Source organism: Carassius carassius, chromosome 29, assembly GCF_963082965.1.
Source record: "Carassius carassius chromosome 29, fCarCar2.1, whole genome shotgun sequence".
NCBI lineage: Eukaryota > Metazoa > Chordata > Actinopteri > Cypriniformes > Cyprinidae > Carassius > Carassius carassius.
This window is the reverse complement of record NC_081783.1, coordinates 15,619,034-15,633,437: the sequence shown is the minus strand read 5'-3', so window position 1 is coordinate 15,633,437 and position 14,404 is coordinate 15,619,034. Positions and strand designations below refer to the sequence as shown.

General features: G+C 37.3%; 1 protein-coding gene and 1 non-coding gene across 2 annotated transcripts; both read right to left on the bottom strand.

The window, feature by feature from the left end:
* Nucleotides 1–9: 9 nt before the first annotated feature.
* LOC132109717 (matrix metalloproteinase-17-like) lies at nucleotides 10–10,643 on the bottom strand. Its single transcript, XM_059516022.1, has 12 exons — nucleotides 10,515–10,643; nucleotides 8,894–9,222; nucleotides 7,879–8,011; nucleotides 7,627–7,780; nucleotides 7,400–7,508; nucleotides 7,127–7,304; nucleotides 4,283–4,459; nucleotides 4,068–4,194; nucleotides 3,697–3,767; nucleotides 3,386–3,535; nucleotides 2,544–2,804; nucleotides 10–825 (listed from the first exon to the last, which is right to left on the bottom strand). The coding sequence occupies exons 2-12, from the start codon at nucleotides 9,047–9,049 to the stop codon at nucleotides 476–478; spliced, it is 1,866 nt and encodes a 621-aa protein (XP_059372005.1). The 5' UTR covers nucleotides 9,050–9,222; nucleotides 10,515–10,643; the 3' UTR covers nucleotides 10–475.
* Nucleotides 10,644–12,751: 2,108 nt separating this feature from the next.
* trnaa-ugc (transfer RNA alanine (anticodon UGC)) lies at nucleotides 12,752–12,823 on the bottom strand. Its single transcript has one exon. It is a non-coding gene; the product is annotated as a tRNA-Ala (tRNA).
* Between the last annotated feature and the right edge of the window lie 1,581 nt (nucleotides 12,824–14,404).

Below are 14,404 nucleotides of genomic sequence, written 5' to 3'. Positions count from 1 at the left end.
TTTTTGAAAAAAGCAAATAAAACTATGAATAAATCATATTTTGGAACCCAATGGATCATTTTATGAGATTTGCTCTCCGCATCTTCATAATCAAAATACCATATTAATATATCAACACTTCTAAATTCTAGCACAATATTATAATATTATAGCTGACAGACTCTGAACTGTAAATCATTAACATCAGTTCAGTTGTTGTTGTTTGTTTTATACTACATGAGGTTTTAAAGATAGCATTAAAAGGAGTTTTAGCAACTAAAACAGGAATTAGAAGAGATGGAAAATAAGTTGTTTGATAAAACTGTATGTAACAACTCTATAAAGTTTTTTTTTTAATCTCAGAATTGAATCTCAGTATAATAGTTGTTATAAATCTTCTTACCAACTATTTAGTCACTTCCTTTGGTCAGAGATATGAAAGTCAAGGAAAAAGTTATTTTGGGGTATGAGTGTGTAAATTTGGATGTGGGAAATATTAAAGTGATGGATAACAAGTCCCAGTGATCAGAAATAAAATGGGCAGTAGTAAAACAGGTCCGCTTTGAGTCACTGCATTGTTTAGACATGGACAGTCCAAGCGAAGAGGTTTATCTCTTTGGTTTTTTTCTTTGCGAATGATCTGGTCGATTGTTCTTTGCCCTTTCTGCTCACGAAGCTCCTGTTGACCGTAGTGAGAGATCAAAGAGATGTCACCGGGGCTGTAAGAGGGCGGCTGAGGGCAATCCAACCAATCAGTGGCCAGAAGCCGAGGGTATCCCTCTTCAGGGGCGGAGCCTGGGTGAGTAAATTTCCAGTAGGAATTTCCTTTGAAAACGTAGGTTGAACCTGATTGATATAAAGAATTAAAAAATCAGTAGCACTTTAAAAACGTGCCACATACACATATTTACAATACAGCATCATATATATACAACCCGAATTCCGGAAAAGTTGGGACGTTTTTTAAATTTTAATAAAATGAAAACTAAAGGAATTTCAAATCACATGAGACAATATTTTATTCACAATAGAACATAGATAACATAGCAAATGTTTAAACTGAGAAATTTTACACTTTTATCCACTTAATTAGCTCATTTAAAATTTAATGCCTGCTACAGGTCTCAAAAAAGTTGGCACAGGGGCAACAAATGGCTAAAAAAGCAAGCAGTTTTGAAAAGATTCAGCTGGGAGAACATCTAGTGATTAATTAAGTTAATTGATATCAGGTCTGGAACATGATTAGCTATAAAAGCTTTGTCTTAGAGAAGCAGAGTCTCTCAGAAGTAAAGATGGGCAGAGGCTCTCCAATCTGTGAAAGACTGCGTAAAAAAATGTGGAAAATTTTAAAAACAATGTTCCTCAACGTCAAATTGCAAAGGCTTTGCAAATCTCATCATCTACAGTGCATAACATCATCAAAAGATTCAGAGAAACTGGAGAAATCTCTGTGCGTAAGGGACAAGGCCGGAGACCTTTATTGGATGGCCGTGGTCTTCGGGCTCTCAGACGACACTGCATCACTCATCGGCATGATTGTGTCAATGACATTACTAAATGGGCCCAGGAATACTTTCAGAAACCACTGTCGGTAAACACAATCCGCCGTGCCATCAGCAGATGCCAACTAAAGCTCTATCATGCAAAAAGGAAGCCATATGTGAACATGGTCCAGAAGCGCCGTCGTGTCCTGTGGGCCAAGGCTCATTTAAAATGGACTATTTCAAAGTGGAATAGTGTTTTATGGTCAGACGAGTCCAAATTTGACATTCTTGTTGGAAATCACGGACGCCGTGTCCTCCGGGCTAAAGAGGAGGGAGACCTTCCAGCATGTTATCAGCATTCAGTTCAAAAGCCAGCATCTCTGATGGTATGGGGGTGCATAAGTGCATACGGTATGGGCAGCTTGCATGTTTTGGAAGGCTCTGTGAATGCTGAAAGGTATATAAAGGTTTTAGATCAACATATGCTTCCTTCCAAACAACGTCTATTTCAGGGAAGGCCTTGTTTATTTCAGCAGGACAATGCAAAACCACATACTGCAGCTATAACAACAGCATGGCTTCGTCGTAGAAGAGTCCGGGTGCTAACCTGGCCTGCCTGCAGTCCAGATCTTTCACCTATAGAGAACATTTGGCGCATCATTAAACGAAAAATACGTCAAAGACGACCACGAACTCTTCAGCAGCTGGAAATCTATATAAGGCAAGAATGGGACCAAATTCCAACAGCAAAACTCCAGCAACTCATAGCCTCAATTCCCAGACGTCTTCAAAGTGTTTTGAAAAGAAAAGGAGATGCTACACCATGGTAAACATGCCCCGTCCCAACTATTTTGAGACCTGTAGCAGAAATCAAAATTGAAATGAGCTCATTTTGTGCATAAAATTGTAAACTTTCTCAGTTTAAACATTTGCTATGTTATCTGTGTTCTATTGTGAATAAAATATTGGCTCATGTGATTTGAAAGTCTTTTAGTTTTCATTTTATTCAAATTTAAAAAACGTCCCAACTTTTCCGGAATTCGGGTTGTATTTTTTACTAAAGGTCTTGAAGCAACACACCCTTAAAGTCTGCAGTCCTTTCTCTCTCGTTCTCATTCTCCATGATAATCCCATTCACTCCTTCTTCAATGAGCTCTCTCCAGACTCTGCTTTCCTCTCCTTTCTTTCCATCTTCTCTCACAGACCCCCACACGACACCCTGCTTTGGGTCCCAGTGCAATCCTTGCCCCATTCCTTCTGAGTCCTCAGAAGCCAGAGTAGACAGAGGCTGAGGGAAACCTTCTTGGAGTGACAGATCCTTAAACAGCCAAACCTGGGAACCTGCACATGTATGTTTAGTAGAGTGGTGACACGTCTTTGGTGTAACTGATGAAAACTTGCAAATAAAATAGCAAGGATGTAAGTGAAATTATAAGGTATTTTTTTACAGTTAAGTGCAAATAGCCCATCTTGCTGGCAAAGGCTATTTAGTCTAGCTCTGCCTACCAGACAATATAACAAAAAACCCCATCTGGCAACAGGAATAGTGGTGTGGAAAGTAAGGATAGTGGATTGACTCGAGTTTGAATCCACTTTTATGGATCAAGTTCTTTGCATAACACAGATCCGAAGTTGGATGTTGTGTTTCCGTGTTGTACATTTATAACTGTACTATAATACATTATGGTGCAAATAGTATCCGCCTCTTAGTAACATCCAATGCCATTTACACTTAGTGAAAAAAGGATCTTACTACTATTTACATGTTGTAATTTATTACTATTTACCTAGTTTGCATTTAGCCTCTTGTCATATTTTTATTTTCTGCACTGGGGCCAAGTAAAATAAATCTCTTTAAATTACATAACTTTCAAAAGTGTGGTGCTCAGTTGTTTGTTATGTGATTGTGCTGGGAAACTGACCACTGATAAAGAGGATGGCATGATCCGTGTGTCTTTCCAGAACCGCTCGCAGTGGAGGAAGTGAAGATGGAAGAGCTGACCAAAGTCTTTGTACAGGAACAGCCCTGAACGACACCAGACCACTTCTGCTCACTCTCCACATGTGCTGCCCTACAAAATCCATAAGGACAGGTAAGATAGATGTTACATATGGTGACACTGGCTGGATGGATAAAGAGTGATACAATAACAAGAGTACTAAGAAGATGGCAACACTAAAAGTGGAAAAGTGTTAATATATTAAATAACGTAATTTAGTTAAAAGTATCTACCTTTAAAGAAGAAGATCTCTCCTCGAATCTTAGTAACTGCATCAAAACTGGTGTTACAGCGATCCACAGAACTTAAAACAAAGAGGGACATTTCATCAAATAAATGATTTTCTCTTCAGTTGCATGCATCAAACATCTTAACAAACTTGTTTTGATTAATAAAAAATAAAACAACAAAGAAACCTGACTTTGAATATTTAAAGGTATAATTTACCCAAAAAAGAAAAAAAACTTGGAAGTCTATGGCTATAGGCAATTGTTTTTCCTTCATCCTTCCATATTATGACAGAAAATTTTAATTTTGGGGTTGTTAGTTTTCACACTACGTGAATTGATGTTCAATTCAAAAGGTTTAATTGATCCTTTCTTACCTGTCCAAATGGCTTTGAGTGTGTCTGTACATATGTGTGAGTCTGTGTACACCTCCATGTCGGTGACGCAGTTGAGCCTCCGTCACAAGAAGAGGTTTCTCAGTTGGAACATGGTTTCCCCTCTTACCTGAATTCACAAACAGACACAAACACAGAAAAGATACTTTGAGTAACTGCCAAACAGAGATTCCAAAAAGACATTTAATAATAGTTACCATAAAGGGCTGTGATGAGTTGAAGGTCATGGTGTCCCAGGCTGAAGTGTAGCGGGTCTCCCAGGGGCCCCTGGTAGTATGGACGCATTACAGATTGGCGTGCGGATGAATGGGTCAGTCCGAGGGCATGACCAAGCTCGTGCACCAGCACCGTGAACAGATCTGTGCCCTCTGTTGCTGTGCACACATGCACATGTTGAATTAGGCTATTGTCCATACTATATATATATATGATATTGAATACTTAATCCTATTAGAGTAAATGTCTACTGTATCATATTTGATACACAAACTTACAATGCATTTAAATTACATGATCAATGTTTTGCTGAAAAACTGATTGATACAGTTTTAGCAAGTAAGAAGCCTTTCAGTACCATCTACCTTGTAGGCTGTGATAAACGTGGCTTTTTGCTTTGAAATCTTTACTGACTTTAGTTTTTTTAAGTGAATGTAATAACTTTTACATTGTTACAGTATTGGAAATGAATTTACTGCATGGACTGAAGCAGCTTTTGAGTTAAGAGTTTTATTTGACAACCAATAAAACCTTTTTTTGGAATTATGTTGAATATATATTCATCATTGTATTGCATTGCATTATGTTTTGCCCCTAACAGTGTGCAGATCTTTGATCACAAAACTAAGCATTTAAATCTTACAACCCGAATTCCGGAAAAATTGGGACGTTTTTTAAATTTTAATAAAATGAAAACTAAAGGAATTTCAAATCACATGAGCCAATATTTTATTCACAATAGAACATAGATAACGTAGCAAATGTTTAAACTGAGAAATTTTACACTTTTATCCACTTAATTAGCTCATTTAAAATTTAATGCCTGCTACAGGTCTCAAAAAAGTTGGCATGGGGGCAACAAATGGCTAAAAAAGCAAGCAGTTTTGAAAAGATTCAGCTGGGAGAACATCTAGTGATTAATTAAGTTAATTGATATCAGGTCTGGAACATGATTAGCTATAAAAGCTTTGTCTTAGAGAAGCAGAAGACTTAGAGTCTCTCAGAAGTAAAGATGGGCAGAGGCTCTCCAATCTGTGAAAGACTGCGTAAAAAAATTGCAGAAAACTTTAAAAACAATGTTCCTCAACGTCAAATTGCAAAGGCTTTGCAAATCTCATCATCTACAGTGCATAACATCATCAAAAGATTCAGAGAAACTGGAGAAATCTCTGTGCGTAAGGGACAAGGCCTGAGACCTTTATTGGATGCCTGTGGTCTTCGGGCTCTCAGACGACACTGCATCACTCATTGGCATGATTGTGTCAATAACATTACTAAATGGGCCCAGGAATACTTTCAGAAACCACTGTCGGTAAACACAATCCGCCGTGCCATCAGCAGATGCCAACTAAAGCTCTATCATGCAAAAAGGAAGCCATATGTGAACATGGTCCAGAAGCGCCGTCGTGTCCTGTGGGGCAAGGCTCATTTAAAATGGACTATTTCAAAGTGGAATAGTGTTTTATGGTCAGACGAGTCCAAATTTGACATTCTTGTTGGAAATCACGGACGCCGTGTCCTCCGGGCTAAAGAGGAGGGAGACCTTCCAGCATGTTATCAGCGTTCAGTTCAAAAGCCAGCATCTCTGATGGTATGGGGGTGCATAAGTGCATACGGTATGGGCAGCTTGCATGTTTTGGAAGGCTCTGTGAATGCTGAAAGGTATATAAAGGTTTTAGAGCAACATATGCTTCCTTCCAAACAACGTCTATTTCAGGGAAGGCCTTGTTTATTTCAGCAGGACAATGCAAAACCACATACTGCAGCTATAACAACAGCATGGCTTCGTTGTAGAAGAGTCCGGGTGCTAACCTGGCCTGCCTGCAGTCCAGATCTTTCACCTATAGAGAACATTTGGCGCATCATTAAATGAAAAATACGTCAAAGACGACCACGAACTCTTCAGCAGCTGGAAATCTATATAAGGCAAGAATGGGACCAAATTCCAACAGCAAAACTCCAGCAACTCATAGCCTCAATGCCCAGACGTCTTCAAACTGTTTTGAAAAGAAAAGGAGATGCTACACCATGGTAAACATGCCCCGTCCCAACTATTTTGAGACCTGTAGCAGAAATCAAAATTGAAATGAGCTCATTTTGTGCATAAAATTGTAAACTTTCTCAGTTTAAACATTTGCTATGTTATCTATGTTCTATTGTGAATAAAATATTGGCTCATGTGATTTGAAAGTCTTTTAGTTTTCATTTTATTAAAATTTAAAAAACGTCCCAACTTTTCCGGAATTCGGGTTGTACTAAAACATATTATTTGGAGATACATAGTGAGAACTGATATGCATTTTACATACGTAGTTAGCTATAAAGATCTCACTGATTTACATGACAAGCTATCAGAATGTCATCTTACTTTTTTCTATAGATATATAAGCAACTGCTCCAATTAGCATATTTTTGGTTCAGTTTTGGCCTCTTAATTAGTATAAGCTCCATATTTTCCTTACGTATAGAATATGATACTCAACAAAAAGTATTCTAGTTTTTTCATTTTTTAAAATATGTATTTTGTCTAACGCTTTAAGAAACTTTAATATTATTTTAGTTTTTTTCTTTTTACTTCAAATGTCAGGATACTAGGTTAATTGTGCTTATCTTCCCATATTTTACAACAAGAGAAGTAAGCTAATCTTTAGAACAAAAAAAAAAAAGATTTAATAACTGTGAATATTTGTCTTTAATATAAATTCTTAATACTTACATTCACTTGTAGCAAAAAAAAAAGTTTTTATTTTTGGACATTGCATGAAAATTATTGGCCTGTACTGTCCTGATTGGTTTTACTTTGGCTGATTGTTTTGCAGAATTACCTGGTTGTCTGAAGGCCCATTCCTCCTCTGCATCCAAGTGAACTCCACCAGCCCTGTCTGGATCGGATGGAAAGAAGGCATGGCCAACAGATCCACCTGCTCCATCAAAGGGATATCCGTCTCCATGGGGACCACGCAAGAAATCTATCTGGAGATCCGCCCCCTCCGGTCCTCGCACCTATTTGAAATAGTTCAAAACATAGTCTGTGAATTTACATGAACACAAAAGTATTCAAAAGCATCAGCTTTTACAAAAAAAAAAGTAAGCAGAACCTCATGGAATTCAAGTAATGTTGGATCGGCCCACACTCTGAGTGCATAGTACACAAGGGAGCGAATCATTTCACGGGACAGTTTAGAGGATGCCGGGTAAGAACGCAGCCTGAGAAAAAACAGAATAAAGGTGTTTTTAATATTTTTCTTTGCTGTGATACTGTTACTAATCATTAAGTATGCAAAAGCAGGAAGAAAAACACAACTGGTAAAATAATCAGGCTAACCTCCAGTTGATATTTCTTCTTGTCCAGGTAGAAGCTGCTCTTTTCATTCTTTGATTTTGCATATCACTGTGTAGTGTCGATGTCCGAATGGTTTGGTCATCATCATCTGGAAGTGAGCAGCGGGGTGTCTGCATCAGTTGAACAGTCTCTTCATCTGTGACAGGAAGTTGAGAGTAAAGACAACGGCACAATAAAAGAGTTATGAAATAAGATTTAGATTTAAAAGAGTGGGGGACATTATTGTTGTCATACCTAACACTCCTGTGTCATCCAAACCAGCAAACCTCTGCATTTTCTTCACTGCTTGAGTGACCGCAGTCCAGGCCTGTAACTGGCCTGTAGAGGGATCAGGGGGTGGGAGGTATCCATACTTAGTGAGCCAATCCTGCCAAACAGAACAACATGAATCCATAAAAGATATATTCAAATACACTGCCATTTTTGAAAGAAATGTATGCTTTATTCAGCAAGGATGCAATCGATTCATCATAAGTGACAATAAATATTTCTACACTGTTACAAAAATAATTCCATTTCAAATAAATGTTGACAAATTCAACTACTTTATCTTTAACTCTGGGAAAAATCTATATGACCATGGTGCAACTTTTTACATAACACTGATAATAAGGTTGCTTGAGCACCAAAGCAGCATATTCAGCTTTGCCATCAGAGTAATAAATTACATTTTAAAATATGCTCTATTAGAAAAAACTTATTTTAAATTGTTATAATATTTCACAATATTAATGGGATATTTCTGATTAAATAAATGCAGCCTTGGTAAGCATGCTTCTTTTAAAAATATTTTTAAAAAGTACTGACCCCAATCTTTTGAACAGTAATTGCACATTCTGCATTTTTAATTATAAAAAAAGAAATTAATATAGATATATATATTTAAAAGCATTGAAAAGTATTCAAATTAACCATGAAAGCAATATAAAAATGCCATTTGCAACCACGTTTAGTTCTATAACATGACAATTAAAACAGATATTTAACAACAAATAAGTGATAGGGAGTGTGATGTTCCCAAAAATGCAAACTCATTTCACGGGAAGAACAGATTATGTTTTTCTTAAAAATTATGTAAATAAACTTGGAGGAAATGTGCACAAATTAATCATGCACATTAAGAAGCATATAGGGTATCATATAAGCATATAAGCAATTTCATATTGACCTTTAATGGAACACTACAACACTGAAAAATATTTTCCAACTGCAGGTAAACGGCATGTTAAACCTCCAAACACATTCTCACCACAAGTTTGATGCTCTCATCTTCTGTGGGTAAAGCAGTAGACGTAACCGTGCTCGCCAATGTGGTTGGCAATGCATCTTTATCATCTTTTCCATAAACTTCCACTGTATGTCCACACATGCAGAAGACAACCGCTGTCCAAAACATCTCCATCATACTGCGAGTGTATACATCATCTGCTTGGAAGAGTAGAACTATGTAAAAATATGGCTGATAGAGATGTGCAAATCCCGGTCCTCCTTAGTCAAGTGATTTCAATGATGTCATCTTTGCCGAATCAGAGATGGTGGCCTCTCTTGTGTTGAGGAATTGTAGGATTGATTCCAGCACTGTAAATGTAGTTTGCAGTGGCGATTATACAAGACTGTTTTCTATAGTATTCTAACCAATGACAACAACTTTATATAAGATGATAAATTAAATCACTAGCGCAATCTCATAAATGTGAGACTAATTTACTTTGCTACACTGCCGACTGCTATGGTTGTAAAGCTGCATGATTGAATTGCCGATGGCTAGTATCAAAGAGAAACGAATGAAGAGGTTACAGAGGTTTTATGTGTTTCATTTTAAAGGAAAAGCTGACAAGCACAACGGATGTGACTAGGATGTGAAGCTTTAATTAAATTGGCAGGTGCAATTTCATTACAGGAATGAGACAACATGGGTGACGGCGGGTTGAAAGAGTAGGAGGGAAAGGGGAATGGGGCATGGAAAAGAAGAGTTATGGAATAATGGAATTAAAGGAAAACACTGCCAGAGGACAAAAACAGAGGACAGTGTACGAAAGGGAGGGAGACTGACAGGAAAAAGGGGCAGAGATCTCAATAAATTATAATGTCGTGGAAAACTTCATTTCAGTAATTCAACTCAAATTGTGAAACAATTGTATTGACATCGGCATGTCATTTATGATATGCACTTCAATCTCTCAATCTTAACTTCTCAAAAGTATTTTTTTATTTTTATTAGTAGTAGTATTAATAACAACAATATATTAAATGATTAACTGGTTTGGGCGAAAAGTACTGTAACTGTGTTTTAGCATTTTAATTTAATTTGTTTCATATGTATTTTCAATATCAACTTTTGTTTTGCTCTGTTAACATGTGATTTTGTTTCATATTCAATATCAGCTTGTTTGTCTTGCTCTGTTTACATGTGATCTGAAGACATGTACTCAATACTCTGTACTCTATAATATGATGATATGTCTAGAATTTTAGAATGTTTTAAACTATATAGACATCAATTACTAATCTGCATTATGTAGGCTACATGAAGTTTTACTGTTTTCATTTACAATTATTACATGATATGACTATAATACAGAAACAAGAACGAACAAGAAAAAACAAGAAATGGATTTATGTTTTATTTTATGCAGGTAAAAGATTTAAAAGACGTTTGAGGATAAATTTCAAAAGCTTCAAGCTAAACATCTTCCAAAAACATGAGCAAACATGAAAAAGCATTACATGCCTGCATTCATTCAACGGTATAATTTTAATTCAGTTTATTATCTGAATAAACTCAAGATAGTCAGACAACAATAAAGAAAACTTACAAAAAGTTACAGTTTATGTAATGAATGATGCTATTTGAAATGGGACGTGCTTACCTTGCTTCACAACTTCGTTCCTGCTTTGCACTCGCCTGCTTTGTCCCGCTGCCTTCCTTCTCTGTTCCTGAACAGATGTGTTCCTATCATCTCCTCAAATCCCCCCTCCCCCCCACACCCCTTCTGCCTCTGCACTTGCACAATAGACTTCTAATACCCCCTCAATAACGTACCCACCCTCCCCTGCTAAGTGCATCGGGCATTTGCTGACTCTTTCTCTGTGCTTGGAAGATACCAGTGTGAAAAATCCTCTTTATATCCAGCGAGGAGATTTAGAGACATACTTAGTTGCACATGTCCATTCACTCTCTTTCAAATTTCCTATACTTCATGCTCAAACCACTCAAATGTCTTATAAATGTCATCACCTGCTAATGGAGGAAACACTAATGTGATTCTGAATACAGTATGAACACTTACATATTTATATATGGATCCTTAAATGTGAGATCTAAGTCAACTACCGGATTAGGGTTTCACTTTATCTTTGGCCTTGTGTGTAGTTGTGGACATGTTGGGATTAAATCCTTTTAACGGAAGGATTAAAAAAAATTAAAAACGAAGATTTGAACAGAGCTAGCTAAATGCATTGTGCTGTCTGGTCCGTTATATGTCATATCGGATTGAAATAGGCCTACACAACTTCTTTGTGACAATTTCTGTATTTAAATGTAAATGTTTGTTGGCACATAAAAATGTATGAAATCCTGGGATTTTTGTGCAGGGGATAAATGGTTCATCATGACATAAAGCAAGAGAGAAAGCACATTTCCAGATGGGCTATCTGACTTTTTCGCTGGATAATACTGTGGGGAGTCCCAAGGGAATAGCCAGATTGGAAAAGCATACTTACAAGGGCAACTGAGGCGTGTGCTGAATGTTTATAGTGTAACTTGTCCTCCTGATCTGGTAAACTTCTCAGAGTATAACTTGTCAACTGCAAAAACTGTATCACCTCAGTGCTTCCTCTTATTGAGATATAACCGGTTTTAATAGCTTTAAAATTGCTTATGCTGGGCATTTTACTTATTTGACAAAATATTCCAGAGAGAGTGTTCAGCATGAGTAAAGGATGCATTATTGCTGTCTTGTCTGGTTGATGATTTTGACCCACCGGTCAAAGTGTGTGGCCCAGGGCAGATGTGTTCACTGTATTTTAAGAAAGATGCTCAAGGCAGGAAGTTTATCTGTGAATGGATGTGTGTGTTCAACAAGAGAGTCATCAAGAGCCACAGAATACCTAATGAACTTCTTTGTCTCCAAGACAACTGAGATGCCTTTAGAGGAACTCTGCAATACAGATATTCATTGTGTGCCCATGACAGGGGACTACGCTTCACTCTCAAAAGGAATGGCACTGGAATTACTAAGGTCACCTCTGACTAATACCACAAAATAGTGAGTCACTCATCCTTCTGTTTAGAGAAGGGTATTGTATTTCACAGTTTAAAAGGTTGCGCCCGGACCGGGGCCTGAGTTACTTTAGAGGTCTGGTACACATATAAGACATGGGCTAGAAAAATACATAGGCCTATAAGGCTCATGTGTAGCCTATTGTATAGCTACACGTTTAATCAATGAAAAGATCACTATTTAAACTCACGCGATCTTATTCCTAAATGACGGTGATTCTGCTATGTCTATTAAACCTTTGAAATCACAATCACATAGTTATATTTAAACCTATTTTTGTGCAGCCGCTGATCCAGAGAGAGCAGCGCTTATCATGTAAAGTTTTATGTTGGAAACAGCTTCACAAACAGGAACACAGCAGGCTACATCTCTGTGTTACAAACATTAAATAACGAAAGTATTGGGATAAAATGTATAGTCTGGATATAGACTCTGAGGTTGGGTCTTTGAAAGTAATGATACGCTGCAAATAATGATTGTATGTGTTGCACCAGTAGGTGGCGAAGTGACTGATAAATGTACAGTATTTGATGTCTGAATCATTCATTCAAAAGATTTAAAACGAAACTAGTCATTTATTTATTTCAAATCATTTCTTTTACATAATTAGGCTAATTCGTTTAAATGAATACATATTTTAAATAGACTTATTTATAAAATTATTATTTTTGATATTATCTCTTAAAATAAATTGCTTGTGATGTCCGGATAAACCTTTTCACAAATGGATAAATATGTCCAATCTTATTTGACAGAGTAATATAGAAATCTACGTGACTTTCGATAACAGTTATGTTTATATTGTAAACAAACAGCAGAAAAAGTGGAGATGCCGGGGATTGAACCCGGGGCCTCATACATGCAAAGCATGCGCTCTACCACTGAGCTACATCCCCATGTGCTGCAATTTTGAGACAAAACCAATATGATTATCAGGTCCATACTATATAACACTCCATAACAGAGTAGAAAGCTCATATACGCATTGTTGCCTGACGGCTATCTATGACTGCGTACTGCACTAAAAGCATTTTGAAGTATAAACGAATCGCTGTGGACCGTAAATCCACTAAACCAACACACTTCCGCATTAACAGACAAACATTTCACTTGCGGAAGTTCCTCCTCCGTAAACCAAAACATGTCCACCTATGTGACACTGATATTGACATTTACCTACGTGTTTATTTGTTTTCGTAGAGGCTTGTTTGAAAGCAATAGCAAACACCAATAACTTCCCGATTAATGTTCTCTCCTGGACGAACTATTTTTGGTGTTCAAGACTGTGCTCTGTCAGCACAGACAATGACTAATGGGACAGGGTGAGGCAGGATTATGGAGGATATTATTCGTGTCAGCTCGGGCAGCGACGACGACTCTGATTTAGAGGTCATAAGCAGTTATAATGAAGAGAAAGAAGATGCAGTTCCGTTCATTCGAGCACAATGGCTGCCAGTCACACCTGTAAGTTTATCCTATTATTTCAAGAAGTTTTTTTCTGTATCACTCACATTTTTTTTGCTTATTTTTTAGCCGGTTGCACTTTTATTATTTCCTATGCAGAACATGAGAACCTTCATATGTAAAAATAATATTTGTTTAAAGTGTACATAAACTTCCTCTTGTTTCCAACGGCACGTGGTTTTTGCTTTTTATACATGGCGCGCGAACCCGTAGCCTGCAGGAGACGTAGGCGCGCGCACAGGTGACGTTACCTCGAGATATTTCAAAAAGATTAGATATATTTCTATATATATATCACTTTACAGAGCACAACAACCTTCAAAAATAAAAATGTAATAAATATAATTTATACTTGGATACAAGTAAATGATATTTTATTGCATGTAAGGCCTTACAGTCGTGGCCAAAATTTTTGAGAATTACATAAATATTAGTTTTCAAAAAGTTTGCTGCTAAACTGCTTTTAGATCTTTGTTTCAGTTGTGTCTGTGATGTACTAAAATATAATTACAAGCACTTCATATGTTTCAAAGGCTTTTATCGACAATTACATGACATTTATGCAAAGAGTCAGTATTTGCAGTGTTGGCCCTTCTTTTTCAGGACCTCTGCAATTCGACTGGGCAGCTTTCAATCAACTTCTGGGCCAAATCCTGACTGATAGCAACCCATTCTTTCATAATCACTTCTTGGAGTTTGTCAGAATTAGTGGGTTTTTGTTTGTCCACCCGCTTCTTGAGGATTGACCACAAGTTCTCAATGCGATTAAGATCTGGGAAGTTTCCAGGCCATGGACCCAAAATTTCAACATTCTGGTCCCCGAGCCACTTAGTTATCACTTTTGCCCGATGCTCCATCATGCTGGAAAATGCATTGTTCTTCACCAAACTGTTGTTGGATTGTTGGAAGAAGTTGCTGTTGGAGGGTGTTTTGGTACCATTCTTTATACATGGCTGTGTTTTTGGGCAGAATTGTGAGTGAGCCCACTCCCTTGGATGAGAAGCAACTCCACA

What these genes read in the sequence shown, in the direction of transcription:
- LOC132109717 (XM_059516022.1), bottom strand. Translation starts at nt 9,049, where the DNA reads ATGATGGAGATGTTTTGGACAGCGGTTGTCTTCTGCATGTGTGGACAT. An exon ending in CATTACTTGAATTCCATGAG is followed by an intron (nt 7,305 to 7,399) that starts GTTCTGCTTACT and finishes TATTTCAAATAG; the next exon opens with GTGCGAGGACCGGAGGGGGC. An exon ending in ACTCATCACAGCCCTTTATG is followed by an intron (nt 4,195 to 4,282) that starts GTAACTATTATT and finishes TTGTGAATTCAG; the next exon opens with GTAAGAGGGGAAACCATGTT.